The sequence below is a fragment of the Micrasema longulum genome, unplaced genomic scaffold (assembly GCF_059751315.1).
Source record: "Micrasema longulum isolate JH-2025_06_02 unplaced genomic scaffold, ASM5975131v1 h1tg000930l, whole genome shotgun sequence".
Lineage (NCBI taxonomy): Eukaryota > Metazoa > Arthropoda > Insecta > Trichoptera > Brachycentridae > Micrasema > Micrasema longulum.
In genome coordinates, this window is record NW_028278121.1 from 532595 (window position 1) to 548870 (window position 16276).

General features: G+C 31.8%; 1 protein-coding gene across 1 annotated transcript; it reads right to left on the reverse strand.

The window, feature by feature from the left end:
* Positions 1–1479: 1479 nt before the first annotated feature.
* On the reverse strand, positions 1480–13410 carry lovit (loss of visual transmission). The gene is made up of 10 exons (XM_088231906.1): positions 13304–13410; positions 13005–13225; positions 10962–11224; positions 10451–10750; positions 8678–8779; positions 8356–8606; positions 6853–7143; positions 5772–5902; positions 3624–3798; positions 1480–2924 (listed from the first exon to the last, which is right to left on the reverse strand). The coding sequence occupies exons 2-10, from the start codon at positions 13214–13216 to the stop codon at positions 2694–2696; spliced, it is 1956 nt and encodes a 651-aa protein (XP_088088032.1). The 5' UTR covers positions 13217–13225; positions 13304–13410; the 3' UTR covers positions 1480–2693.
* Positions 13411–16276: the final 2866 nt, after the last annotated feature.

Sequence of the window (16276 nt, forward strand, 5' to 3'; positions counted from 1 at the left end):
TACCGCCAAGAAAAAAAAGGAAAATTGAGACTTCCCAATCTGTAAATAATTGGCTAGATTTATTACCTAAGGTTCCTAGTCATTATTGCAGGAAATCATCCAAAAAAATGTATGTAGAACCGATATTTCGATCAAAGAAGCACATGCATGACGTATATTTGAAATGGTGCCTTGAAAAAGAATTATGCTCTGCTTCCTTGAACGCATTTAAAGAAGTTCTCAAAAGCAAGAATATTGCTATTCACAGTCCAAGAAAAGATCAATGTGATACTTGTTGCAGCTTCAAACTGGGTCATATTTCAGAAGAGCTGTACAATGTGCATGTGATTAGGAAAGATCAGGCTCGCTTTGAAAAAAATAAAGCAAAAACTGATGCTCAAGTCAATAGTAAACATATTGTAGTGGCTATGGATCTTCAAAGCATTCTATTGTGCCCAAAGACATTACAATCTGCAATGTACTACAAAATGAAATTACAGGTTCACAATTTTTCAATATACAATTTGGCAAATCGTGATGTTAACCTTTATGTGTGGCACGAAGTAAATGGTGGTGTTACTGCAAATGAATTTACCACGTGTATAATTGATTTTATTTTGACTTGTGATGCAACATGTGAGAAAATTACATTAGTGTCAGATGGTTGTGGTTATCAAAACAAAAATAAAACCCTTGCTAGTGCCCTCAGTGATGTTGCTGTCAAAAAGAATTTGACCATCGAGCAACTTTACCTGACTAAGGGACATACAATGATGGAAGTAGATAGTGTCCATGCTACATTGGAGCACTTGTTTATCCCTCCAATAAACACGCCCTCAGATTACATCGCAATGATGCGAGCAGCGAGGCCTGAAAAGCCCTACACTGTGAAAGTAGCGAGCTATGATTCTTTTTAAATTACGAGGGTAAAGAAACTAATTTTAAATCAATAAGACCTGGAAACCAAATAGGGGATTCAACAGTGGCTGAGGTGTGTAAACTAAAATACACACCAGATGGAAATGTATTTTATAAAACTAAATTTACCGACGAATGGGCAATACTACCTCAGCGGCGTACTATTGAACATAATGTGCCATTGAACAACATTAAACCCCTCTATGATCAGCCCATTCCTATAACAGATTCTAAGTTTAAAGACTTACAATCCCTTAAAAGCGCAGTAGAAAAAGACAGTCATTCATTTTACGATAGCCTTCCTCACAAGCCAGACTCGAGAGTTAAACATAAAATTAAATCTGTAAACGAGGCTCCTTAAGTCATAGGTGAAAAAAGGAGTTCAGGAAAGGTTAAAAAAATTGTTATTAAGAACACTAAAAAAGGGAGTTCATGTAAGGACAAAAAATCAACAAAAAAATAGGTTAAAGTACTAAGTTGATAACTTCTTACGTACCTGCAAAGATTTATTATTAAAATTATTAATTATAAAGGGCAGGCAGCTACAAGCTGACATAAAATGATTGTATTTTAACAATATTATTTTTATTTACTTTAGTTTTTGTATGTACTTTTTTCTGAATAAATATTTTGATTTGATTTTTGAATTTTGAATTTTCAACTGGCAATTCAAGTATCCTATGTGGCTGATTGTTCATTTTGTACATCTCTTAACATCTGAAAAAATGCTCCCATGTATAGTTAAAAACCTCCTGTGTGTCATTTCATGTCCAAAAAAACCTACCATGTGTTTAAAATCACAAAAAATGTTATTTGTACTTCAAATAAAAAGGTTTTTTTTCGTGAAAATACATTCTGACATTTAAAATTAAAAAGCGTATTTTTGGTGTTTTATAAAACAATTCGTAGCTCTCAGAAATCAGTTTTTAGTTGCTCCTGAACAATTACGTTTTCGACACACGGGAGGTATTTTCCCGTTGACGACGAAGTGCTCTTTTAAAATATTATTTTTTATGTGTGATTGGATGGCTCATGAAATAAGTTTTCTAGATTGGTAGTATGCCCATGGTTGTATTCTACTGATTTTCTTTCTGAGGTATACATAGTTTTATCTGTTTAAGGAATGATGAGTAATGAATTAACATTAGATTAGTAAAATTATTACACATCACTGTGAAATTATACGTTCTGCCTATAGTTACACTTGCTGGAACAATTGATATCAAATTTAGCATTCAATTTGAATAAATTCATGTCTCATTTAGTCTAAAAAATATTTTAATCTAGCAAATGACTCTGGAATCATGAAATTAGAATAAAATAAAATAAATATTGATGTGATTCAACCATCTGAAATGCTTAAAATATTTTGTCTAAATGTTCCTTTGACTCTTGTACTCTCATTTTTTATTTAGTTTGAAGGAATCTGTCTCCAAAAACACAGTTAAGTATGTATACACTAATGACATTTTTGTGTTTGTTGGGAAGTTGTTTGTGGAGAAATTTCAGCCATGATTCAGCATTAAAAATTATCATCCAAATTTATTTGAAAAATGTGCAATTTCTGCTAACTACATATGCATAAAAATCAAAAAGGTTGTATTTGAACCAACTAATGATTTGAATTGAATAGTTTTCTCAATGTTTTTTTGAAAATGTTTAAAATATTTACTAAACAATAATATCTGTGCTTGAATAGTAATATATTTTCTATCAATTCTATCTGACAAGTTGTGATTCTTGTGATTAAAATGTTTAACAGGACCTTATTGTGAGCTATTTATTAGAATGGTGTTTTACAGTTCAAGATACATAATCTGTGTTGCAGCGACAGCACTAAAGAATGCCAGACAACTCGCCACCGAGACTACAGCTGTTGTTGTTCCGGAATATGTCACTATCGATCCCATACACATGGACAGTATGAATTGCGCTAGGAACACCATACTGCTTACTATAGCCACATCAGTTCCAAGTCCACGAAGTTGTGTGCCATGCCTCCCTTCTCCTTCAGGTGTTACTTCAAACTGAAAGTTAAATATTTCACAGCTAAGTTATTTATAAACGTCTATGATTTATAGAAAATCTTAATTTTATCTAGTCTTATTTTTAAGTAAGATATTTATTTACTCGTATTCCTTACTATCCCAGTCAATAAGCGTCAAGGCAAAATATTGATGAAATCAAGTACATATTTAATGTTTAAATATTATTATTATCATTTTAAGGCAGAAAAATCACTAAGATTTTAAAAGCTGTAATATTATCATAAAACATTGAGTATGACACAGACTCTTTTTTTAATATACGTTCCGACTTCTTAAATGTGTTGAGTTAGAATATACCGATGAGTTAAAAGTAAAATAATTAACATAAATTAAAAGGTAAAATAACTATGTAATAAATAAAATTACTAAATTAATAACACGGATATGAACTTATACATTCTCAAACAAACCATGAATACCATTCTGAATTATACAGTGAGTGATTTTAGTTTTAAATATATCACAGCTATTTTAGAACTATAGTGGGGTCTATTACCTGTAATTTATACGACGGTAATGCACAAAGTGGCATTTTTAGTAGCTAGTCGTTAATAATCTTACAAAATTACAAACTTTCATTTGGCATACACGAACAACAGTTGAAATGGAGACTATTAGTAATGGTGAGTGATGTGTGAATTTAAATTTAATCTTAGTTTTATCAAAAACAAAACTTACTTTTCCTTGTGCGTGGTAATGTGCCACAAGCAAATATGGCATTGTAAACAGAGTTGAATACATCACTCCTGCAGTCCAGCTAAATATTATAACCCCAGCCTTGTGTTTGGTAATAGCCATTAGCATCATCCCCAAACTGTTTGTTAACAAACCTCCGACATAAACTTTTTTAGCCCTGAAACATTACAATATAATACAAAATTATTTCTATTAGTTTATTTAATGTGAAGAAAAAAATGGGGTATGATATGTAGGTGCAAATATAAATAACTTCTAATAAACTTGAAAAGTAATAGACCTTTTTCTTGAACTTGTGGCAAATACATTTGCTGACTCACTAACCTTGTTTAATATGCTGTGGAAATGTAGGGATTATTGATAAAGTAGAAAATATAATATTATGTTATTAGTGGATGAGAATGCATTATATTATGCCCGGTATTAAATCTGCCACATTCAAACAGAAGCCATACATTGATAATCTAACAAGTGATATGTACCTAACATTGACAGTGAAGTGGAAGGTTCATATAGGTTTGAAAGGTTATCTAAATATGTATATACTGTTTTTTTAACCTTTTTTCTGAATAATTGCTTAATCTCATATTACTTTTCAAGCTTAAAGGTAGTTTTTTTGTTTCCAGCTTTCATTAGTTTATAATATGTGTCCATAAGATACTAAAATTAGATTACTTTTCAGTTCAATAAACATAATTCTAATTTTTAATTAAAATAACGCATAATTTTAGTATAAACTCAGAAAATGATAAAAATCTACATATGTAATTGCTAAAAAGTATAAAATTAGATGAACTAGAAATATTTCATTCCACCACTTCAGTAATTTCGTGTTTTTTCCCACAAAACTAAGTAACCTCCCTTGCAGAATACTTTTCAAAATTCACTAATAGCACCTTGGTGACATAATACATAAAATAATTATTTCTTAAAAAGTACATTAGTAAAAACACCTTCTTTTCCCGGATATCCCGAAATCCCCTCCCCCCACATGTACAGCCTTTATAACACTTCAAACTTCTTAAAGTCAATACCAAGCTGACGATACCGATTACTGTCATTCTATCCGCAAAATAGGGTCCACTAAACACGACAGTTATTTCAGAAATGATGAAGTTCAGTGGTTTTTTTGATTTGCTATTTAATGTATTTTATTTCTACTAAACTACTCCGTGTGTGACGTCTTAAGTTCTCTTCCGCTTCTTCTTGGTCAGTTCTGCCGATTGGTCAGTTGATTTACGATAAACAGGAAATCTTCACAACTATATTGTCATCGGTTGATTTATATGAACTAGTGATGTCGTTCAGAGTAGTTCATTTTTATTAAAATACTTTTTATTATGTTTTTCATACATTTTCAGGAAACTTTTCCATAGAATTTAATGCTCTAATTTTTACTGCGCGTAAGAAAATATTTCTGTATCCAATTTCCCATAGAGCTAAACTTCCTCACTAGGCAAACAGAGCAAAAGCAAGAGAGAAAAATAACTATTTTACTACCTTATATAATTATTATAGCCTCTGTGGGTAGCTCCACATATGAACCAATATATGCATCTAATGCTCTGGAACCTACCTATGGAGGAACATTAAATCCAAACAGTTATCTTGAATCTCCATTGTAGTTGTACTTTTGCAATTTCTTGTTTAAAAATATTTCTGATGTATTTTAGACAAATATTATTTATTTATTTGACAAATTGTAGTCTGCATTACTTCACTAGCTGTTTAATCCATTATGTAATACAGACTGTAAATAAAAGTAAGATGTTAATGAGTAGAAAGCAGATAGCCGCTAAACTGCCGATATGTACAGAAAAATAAATCCATATTATCCGCAGAAGCCGTATTCAGCAAGTGAATTGTCCTATTAATGAATTAATTCCGACTTGCATTTGTACGGCTTCTAGGTGTGTAAAACAGTGCACGAGAACCTGCAAACTGATCTATTTCAGTATATTTAGATGATCATATAATATAATCTAAATATACTGAAAGAGATCAGTTTGCAAGTTCTCATTCCAGAACTCACCTTATAGAAATGTTTCCCAAGAAAAATTTGACGAAGAGATTCGCGTAGATTAGCATATGAACATATAATTACAATTAGATTATTATGAATGAACATACCCATAGCGTTTAATGAGCTTTTCTATAATAAGAGAATAACAAGCGCAGGAAAGTGAATACATAGACATTCCCCAGCAACCAAATCTTACACCTTCTTCATACAAATCTCTTGATGTTGTGCCTTCAGGTGCCTGTAAATTAAAAACAAAATGATCATACTACAAAATTTCTTTGTGTTTATTTTGTTATAAATAAATGGTAAAAAATAAAAACGTACAGTAGAACTCCGTTTATCTAAACTCCAGTCATCCGGATTGCCAAATATCCAGATCATTATCAGAAAATAAAAAAGGGTACGCGGGACCTTGCTGCTCATAAACGAGTTTCTTCGTCAAAGTAATTAACTTTACTGGACATGTTTAAGTAAGTTTTTAATGTGATTCCAATTCACTAAAGAAGTTATCTTAAAGTAAATTTTTCATTTTCTTTCAAATCATTGCCTTGATTTAATGGTTAATCCAACTATCCGGATTTCCGCAAATCCGGATAATGTCTGCCATTCATAAGTCTGGATAATTAAAGTTTTACTCTATTATGATATTTGTAAAAAAATTGCAAATTTGTATTTGAAGAGAAAGGAACACAAAATAAATATTTTTTTAACAAATGTCCTAAAATAATCTTTAATTAATTATTATAATTAATTTTTAGCCCTGTAAAAAGTAATTTAAATAGCATATATCATGTTAAAACATTTCGCCCCAAATTTAATTGTTTTTACATATTTTATTAAAATGGATTCATTATCATTGCAATTTATATAAAAATAGATCGATGCCTACTACACAAATGATTCTTAATTTAAAACTATCTCTAGAAGTATAAAGAATTCTAGAGATTAAGAACCAGGTTGTGGCTCTGAAGCTAGTGTTGCGGACTCACCGATCAGCGATCCGAGGTTTGAATTCAGTTCTCCCACAGCTGGATTACCATTTTCTAATAATAAGTAATGTATTTATAACTCGTTGAAAATGGCCTCCATAATTGAAATACATTGATAAATCATAAGAATGTGGAGATTTATTTTTTATTAAAAAATAATTCCAGGATGATGAGAGAATTATAATTTATATGAACTTACAGCTGGATTACCCAAGAAAACAGCTTCTCCAACAAAGTCAGTGAAATATAAAGAGTAACAAACATGCGCCATCCACGAGAACAAGTTTGTAATGCATACAATCCTCAGAGAAAATGGCATTATCAAGATTGACATTAAATAGTGCTTCAGGGATATTGTTTCAGCTTCAATATCTATTGGCTTTACATGAACATCATTATCCTTAATGGCATTGGCATTGATTTCAGTTTCAGTTTCTGCTTCTTTATTGTATTCATCTTTCAGGAATTCGGAATCCCGAAACGGATTTGTCTAAAAAAATAAAATGAAATTTATAGATATTATACTTATTAATGTATCAAGATTTATAGCAACAGAGAGAAAAAACAGTTTTGAGAAGGTATATGGAAGTCTAGGCATTTACAAAACATTTAAGTAGCTGTAATATATTTTACTTATGAACAAAAGGTACTCGGAAGAATCTGCCGACCAGTGAGAGAGAATAATCAGTGGCGCATTCGGTATAACAAAGAACTCTACAATATTTACCAGGCCCCGGGCATCTCGACACATATGAAGTTGCTTAGATTAAGATGGGCCAGACATGTATAGCGAATGGCTGACTCATGTGTCCCTAAAAGATTAATGAGCGTACACCCGGGAGGAAAGAGATTAGTAGGAAGATCCGGGCTAAGATGGGAGGATAAAGTGAAAAAGGATGCAGCGCAGTTTCTCCAGGTGGCAAATTGGAAGACAGCGGCTGAGGACAGACAGAATTGGAGGCAGAAGTTTCAGTAGGCCAAAGCTCGATATGGGCTGTAGCGCCATCGGGGAGAGAGAGAGAGAGAGAATATGTATTTTAGAGAATATTGTCGTAGGGCGGGCGCTGTAGTTATTTGACTTGCTACAGTAATTGGACAATCTAAATTTAATGGTAAAAAATAAAAAAATGTAATGTGTTCATTTTAAAAAATACACAAAAAGTGTTTATTTTATGGTGGAGATAAAATCTTATGTTTACTTATTTTCGACCATTAAATTTAGTGTCCAATTACTATAGCACCTACCCTATAGACTGATATGCATAATTACATAATATGTTACAATATTATTAATAATTATAATGACTTATTTATTCATTTCTATGATTGTAGATATATAAATTGTTGTGTTGTCCCATTGTCTTATCCTGTACATTCAAGACTTACTAGTCTACGTTACTATATAGCTAGGACAGTAAGGCATTGTTCCGTCTGTTGTATTGTCCTCAACTGTTTTAGCGTGTGTTTTTTAAAAGGCAAGTTTAATATGATGAAAAAACTTAATTGATTGGCTATTCTAAACACCTGCAAAACCTATGATATTTTAAAGTAGATAATTTTTATAAAAACTTTTTTATTTTTTTCATACATTTTTAAGAAACTTTGCCCTACAATTAAATGTTTTAATTTTTACAGTGTGTCAGAAAACATTTTTCATATCCAATTTCCCATAGCACTGAACTTGTTAATTGAAGGCACTTACATTGTTTATAGGTGGGTCTGAGTCACCAGTTTTAGCTGCAGTTCCATAAGATTTTTCCTCATCTTTCTTATTGATAAGAGCTTCCTCATTTTGATTGTTTGACAGATGGATAATATCCTTGATGCGTAAATCATCTTCTAGAATATCTAGTGGTATTTCACGAAAACTGGTAATTGTATAGCTCACACATATTATAAATATCACTGTTATAAGTGAAAAGACTGCCCTCACATGTCCACCGAATAAAATACCTAGAAATAACTATTTTTGTAAATTAATACATGTGAAATAAAAGGTTTCTAAAATATATTGTACTCTTTACCTATTGCTGTTACATCCCAATTAATTCCACCGAGCCCATATCCAAAAAATCCTCCTAATCCGGCCATTATTGTGAATGTACTGAGTCCTCTAGCGTGGTCCTCTGGAAAATAGTAAAAGTAATGTTATTTTATTGAAATTAATACTCTATGCAGGTAGAAGAATTCATAAATTAATATTACATGATAACTAGGTTACTTCAAAATCAGGATTTTTGAGTTTACCACTAAAACACACATTCTTACTCCATGAATGTTAAATTGTGTGGTGGATTGAAATAATATTATGATAATTTGAATTCACAAATTGTTTATTTGTAGCATTCATGGAGAAGGATACAGAATTGTGTTTTTAATGGTTCTCATATCTACACATAAATGCTGATTTTGAAGTTATCTGGTTGTAGTATATAATTACCACATAATATAATTCATGATTAACTGAAATGTTTCAGACTGAAAAAAAAAAGATAGAATTAATACAAGCATTTTTGGAAGTGTATGATAAATTATATTTACCATATAATAATGCATTGCTTGGATAATAATGGCAGCGTGTACATGAAAAGGTTGACGTGGTTTTAAAGGTGCTATACTACAATATTTCATCGTTTCTGGACAGGTACCTAAAGCGTAAAACTGATCACCTTACCTTCTATGTAATAAAAATTATCCAGATTCGCTGCCTTTGGAGTTCTGATGCAGTGCCCTATACACTACTGGGTACAAACAGTGAAATGATGATCATGATGATGATGAAGACAATAATCATTCAAATTATTGTAAGAAGGTGAATGTGTCAACGTATGTTTATATATGTTTGAGGGTGTTTGTATATGATTGTGTGTGTGTGTTATGTCATGTGCGTATGTTAGTTTGGATATGACAATGTGTAGTGAATAAATGAGCTGACTTTTTAAAACTATTTGACAGACGCTGTGGTGGCGCAGTTGGTTAGACGGCCAAGTGTGAAACTGTCATTGCGGGTTCAATTCCCGCCAGTTGCAAGAAAAAAATTCAAGTTAGATTTTTTTCTTAATGATTTTTCTGGGTACTTATACTTTTTATAACTTTCTACTGTATCTTTACTTTTCCACCTGCTGACTAGCCTCTGAAATAAAGGCTTAGTGGGTTATTACTTTTTAAAAAACCAAAAAAAAGTTTTAACTTCTTATTTAATTATCGAACATATTTGTAATTAATACCAATCAGATCTTGTGAGTGTAAAGCATGGGTTTTCATAATTTTGATCCGGCTACAAGATGAGATCTCAACAGAATACTTGTACAAGGTTTTCCTGTAATTGTAAAACAGATATGAATTTGCACAAATATTCCCTTTTTGGTCTCAATAGTGTTTTATATCATGAATGAACATATTAAGTTCTCCAAAATAATAGCCATCTTCAGGAAGAATATTCAAAATTGAATTTCGTCCAGGGAAAGACATCATTATAGGAAACTGTTGAAAGACATTATAAAAATTAGTTTATTTTTATTCATAATATGGTGTTCACGTAGTGTTGCGCGTTGTTTCAGATAGTGTTATGAAATAGTTATTTATGTCATCATTTTTATATTTATATTTTTAAATAGGTATGCCTCTACTTTTCATTATGTTGTATTCCAACTTTAGAAGGATTTTCGTCTCACTGAATTGAGAATATGTTACTATTTTATTGAATATAATCACCGTTGTAATGAATTTAAATAAACAAATTAGGTACTTAATGTTAATATTTGAATAAAAGTAAATTAACATAAGCTTAGTCCTACCTGGTAATGTAACATCTAGCAGGTATGCTCTAGATGGACTTTGACAAGCATCAGCATCAAAGTCTAATAATACAGTGCCAAGTATTGTAAAGAAGACGCCCCAAGGATGTGGAGTAATAGGAATCGGTTCATCTAGGTCCAGTAAACTTGTCAGATTATTTGTATCCACTGTATCAAATTTACTGGCTGATGTTCTGTGAGGAAGGACTGGTAGCAAGAGTTGTGAAGAGCTGTTGTCATATGGATAGTAATCACCCATTGCATAGCCAATGTCTTCTCCATTAGGAACCAGCAGCAACCCTGATCAGAAAAATGACATGTTTCATCTTTTAAAAATTTTTCTCTATTTTATTTTTCCCTCTTTCTTGTGAATGTGGTCTAACTTTTACTTTAACTAAAAACAATACTCTCTCAGTAATCGGCGGCTCGATTATCCGACTTTTCAATTCCTCTAATTATCTCAATGAAATATCTTACAAATCTATGAAAATTCAACTTTTTCTTGCCTTACCTAGGAATACTCCGACTGAGAGTAGAACGATAAACGGTCTCCTTCTCCCGAACACAGATCTGCACCTATCACTGAGTGAGCCGAGGATAGGAGTCAGGAAGAAACCGACTAGCGGAGACAGGGCCCATACGAGGGTCATGTGTTGATGAGCCACACCAATCTTCAGTAATGTGGGGGAAACGAAAGCTGTTTCTCCTGCATAAGAGAATTCTATACCCATCACTGCGGCTGATATTCGTATCAACTCTTTTCTTGTTTTCTTTCTAGAATTAATGAGAAAGACAAATGTTTTAATCATTTTACAATATAAACTACTACTTTCTAAACATTAAAACTGCATATTATTTTATTTATTTATTACATATACGGTCTAAGCCTAAGTTTTATGAAGAAATATGTACAAAAAACTGAACAAAAAGAACATAAAACTATGTAGCGAAGACAAATGAGGGCAATAATATAATGGTATACAATATATTCATAAACATGATCAACATATAAAACTTCAAGCTAAACCATACCAATCCATCTTCATCCCACACTGTTTTAGAGGCGAAGAGATCTACAGAAAGCCGGAAGATCTTTCCCAAAAAATTCCAAAGTGTCTGATGAATTGACTAATCTACACACCTGGACATTGAGGCATAAAAACAAAAGTTGCTCTTAAAATAATAATATATTTATAATAACATGTTATTTGTATATATATTCCCTATATTAACACCTGAAGCTTAAGACTGACCATCTTACTTTCATGTAACAAAAATGATCAAAATACGCTACAGTTAGAGTACTGATGCAGTGCCTTATGCACTTTGCGGAAAAATAATGATTAAAATAATAAATGTTAAGCTGGATTCGTATTGGTGGGTGTCTCAAATTTTTTTGGTATTTTTTCGTTATTAATTGTTTGTTGACATTAATTAATTGATCGAAATCATTTCTAGTATAGTTTAAGGAGTAAAATCAAAATAAAGGAAGAAAATAATGCATAGAACAAAGGCGCTCAAAATTTTTGATTCGGTTTTTAGTTTAACAAACGTGTAATGGAGGGTTTCGGTTTGCGATTGCAATTCTCGACCTTAGTACCCACGGCCCGTCGTATTGCTGTAAACTGTAATTAATTTTGTAGTTGATAATCATAGAATGGTTTTTGTCCGTATAAGCGACTCAATTTACCGGTGGGTGGCGTATTATTGATCTTAGAGTTTTACATATATTTAACTACAAAAATCCGAATGCGCGCTTGTTCAAATACCACCGTGAGTAACTATGCATAAATATGGCATAAATATTAACTTTGTAATTCCTTCCGGACGCCATCTACGCAACATTTTTGGCAGAAAAAATGCGCGGGAGCAACACGCACGCGCGAAGCATGTGGCTATTGTCCTATTGTCATTTCCGTGCGAGTTTACCCAAACATTGTCCTGTGGAGATAGCCTGCCTGCCTATCTCTAGGACAATGTTTGGGTCCATTATTTTAAACAATTTTAATAAATTAATTTAGGGGGTAATTCAACAAAGATACCAACTAAAAACATACAATTTGTAAGTACTCGTCGATACAATTTTCGCTGTGATAGATTTCCGGTTTATCCCAATTCACCAATCAGCAGAACTCACCGAAGAGAACTTGCGACGTCACGGTCAGAATAATTTCAAAATTACAAAACATCAAAAAATTGTAGCGCTGATAATACTACACATACATTTTTTTTAATTGCCCTAGTTTAAAAGTCTTTTAACAAATATTTTTTTTTTATAAAAACCACTTTACTTTCTCTCACGATCAATATTTTGTATGTTTTTATTATTTAAATAAAAGACGAGTGATGCTTAAATAATTAAATTTGGAATGACCAGTGACTGGTTTCATCGCTTTCGCGACATCTTTAAGACTCATATAGGTATAACTCGTCTTGTATTTCTATTATAAATTACATCCACCAAGAATTTCCACCTACAACTGAATATTTTTATATAATTGTTGATACATTGTTCGTTGTCAAGATAAATAGATTGTTTCTGTAATTATTTTACCTGTATATATGAAAATAATCGTTGTTTGCGTTCGGTGGGTTTTCTTCATCCCCTATAAACTCTGGCGGTTGATGGCTTCCCCGCAACCTGTCTCGGATTCCCTGTATGGTAAAGCAGTGTGGCCTCAGTTCGCGCAAGTGCTCGCGCGTGCTATCGCGCCATGCGTGCGCGCGTCCTGCCCAGCCCTCGTATTCGTGCAACTTGTCCACCATATTTAATTGCTGAAAATAATAATTATCAATATTGAGGATACTAATATTTCAACAGAAATTAAGGAAGAATACCTTTTTGATAGATACCTTAGTCGAGATACAGGTATTTTCAAAGAATACGGAAATCTAAGAAAGGCTTATGACCTGTCATTCACTGGTTTAAGTTATCATTTCACACACTAATAACTCCCCAGCATAGAAATAAGAATAGTCCAGAAGTGGCGTAGAATCATATTTGAATACATCAGACTGTGTACCTACAACAATCCCCCCACTATGGCCTACTTTCGCCGCGCGCATTTATGATGTCGCAGCGTAATGTTGCTCGGTGGGAAAAAAAATAATCATAACATTCCTAAAGGTAAACTCCGTAAGGTAAAAAAAAGCAATGTATTAATTTCTCTAAAATTTTATTGTGCACGCGGAAACATTGATTGACACAACAGAGTAAATAAGTAAAGGGTTAGGAGTAATTGAATTAATGAACTTTAAACTTAAAATATAAAACAAATTTTATTTTACATAAAACGGATATTTTTATATTATTTTAAATAATATTTGATGTTTTAAAGATAATCTCGTTCAAATTTCCCCCACGACGTTGCTTAATCCGAGGTCTAATTTTTATTAGTTCTTTCATTAGATGAGCAAAGTAGGGTAAAAAAAATTTACTACCCTGGCAACACTAACGAAATTTCCATTTTGTTTCTTCGACAATCTGACAGATGGAAAAATAATTCAACTTTTAAGTAATGCATTTGCTACTTAAACATTCGTTTGCTAATTACACATGAAATCTGATACCATCCTGTTTCTTTAAGATCCTAGCAGTATTTCTACACTTTAAAAGGACACGACACGGCATAGTTGAATTCAAATCAGGAGTTGCGTACTGAGCGACGTCTACAAAGAAACTAATGGGTCAAAACGTAAACCTACTCAATTATGTGTAGTTTAGTCGCCTTCTGTTTGATGTGCGTATGCGGTTTCTGGACTATTCTTAATTCTATGCTCCCCAGCATATAAAAAAGATTAAAAACCCATCTCCAATTTGCCTATCCTTTCCAAACTTATTGAACGAATAGCCTACAGTAAAATATAAAAAAACAATCATAAGAGTTATATTTCAATATTAGTCTGCAAACATTTGGATACACTCAATATATTATATTTAAAAAATAAATTATTATTAGTTCTTTAGAGCGTCGCCTACTTAAAAAACCGCGTCTCATCTTTTTACTTTTACACATAAACCATTAGATACTTACCTATATAGAAAATAGCAACAAAAAAGTAAAATCGAAATATCTGAATATTTTTTTTTTTATATGTTATAATTTTTTTTTATTGTTTTTAATTTACTTTGAAATTTAATCGACCGGTCTGTAGAAAAAATCAAGTATCAATTATTTTATATTCAAATATGGTATTTATTGTTTTTGATGTATGACGAAAGCGTGAGTTTGCAACTAAAGATCACAAACATTTTCCTTTAGTATTTAAAGGAAAATGTATATATGATTTTTTTAGTATATCTTGGTATATACCGAAAAAGAAGCCATTGAAATGCAATAGATTAGGGCTGATGCAAGAATGGATAAAGCGATATATACCCTCATAATGGGATTCCCTCAAATTTTATTGGGTCTAACAGCAGAAAAATACAGTATTAATAGTCTTTTAAGCCTTACGTGTAACATAAGTGCAAATAAATAGTCAAAGCTGTCATAGAAATATATATTTTAAGACTCAGGGAAAATATTTATTTATTTATGGTTAATGTTATGCTATGTTGATAAAAAAATATTACAAAAATGTGAGCTTAACACAGTACCAATTAAGAAGTTCACTGCTACGGGAAATTGGGCATAAAAAATGTTTTCTTATGCGCGGTAAAAATTAGAGCATTAAATTGTACGGAGTTTCTTAAAATAAAATGAGAAAATAATATAAATTATTTTAATAAAAACGAACTACTTTGAACGACGTCATTAGTTCTATCGTATCAACCAATGATAGTTGTGATAGATTTCTGGTTTATGGAAGCCATTTCGCCAATCAGCAGAACTCACCGAAGAGAGCTTGTGACATCACACGTGGAGTAATTTGAAAATTACAAAACTTGAAAAAATCATAGCGCTATGTAAAAAAAAGGTTTGGCTTGATGGTAATAAAAAAAAACACCTCACTTCTAATTTATGCACAGAACAAAATATACAAATCATTTTTTTTAACACAGGCAACAGGAGACTGAGAATACAAATGATATTATTTATTAATAAATTACAACAGGGATGAAGAATACCTTAAATAAGGGAATATGCAAGTCTAGGCATTTACAGGGCTTGTGACCTGTCATTGGCTGGTTTATGTGGCCACTTTACGCACCGTGTAACATTCACTATTTTGCCTATGTTTGAAAATCCATATTTCTTCAATTCTTCCATTTGTTGATTAAATGCCTAGACTTTCATATTCCCTTATTTAAGGTATTCTTCATCCGTGTTGTAATTTGTTAATCTTAATGACTCCCGAGGGGGTGAAATCCAGTCTTTTGTCTACAAGCATTTGGACAAACTCAAATATTGTGATATTATTTATGTTTGTGTTGTTATTGTTTTCTTTGTTTGGGGTGTGGTGTGTGGAGTGCGGTATGTGGAATGTGGAATGTGGTGTATGTGTAATGTGTGTTCGGAGGTACATTTTATTTAGATAAAAAGGCAAATTATTTTTAATATCAACAATATTCACCTTTCTTTTCAGATGGTGGCATTGCCTGGTTTATGTTGTGTTAATTATTTATTTATTTTATTAGGTAAACAAACAGTATGTACACAAATATTGCCAATTTCTTAGTATATTAGTGTAAGACACTCATGCACCCACCAAAAAAATTGTTTACCTTCAATACAGTAATTTAAATTGTGTTCAATATAATAAATGTAAAATAAACGAAATGAAAAAATATGTATTTAATAATAAAGTTAAATATCTGCTTCTCTCAAAATTTCTATAATTTTTTACCTAAATTTACATACATTGTCACGAAAAATATCAGGC

Bases quoted from the DNA above. Each gene is read 5' to 3' on its own strand.
- lovit (XM_088231906.1), bottom strand. From the start codon at position 13,216: ATGGTGGACAAGTTGCACGAATACGAGGGCTGGGCAGGACGCGCGCAC. The intron at 7,144-8,355 runs GTAAGTGCCTTC...TTATTTTTTTAG, and splicing joins CAGACCCACCTATAAACAAT to ACAAATCCGTTTCGGGATTC. The intron at 3,799-5,771 runs GTATGTTCATTC...GTAATGTTTCAG, and splicing joins AAGCTCATTAAACGCTATGG to GGCTAAAAAAGTTTATGTCG.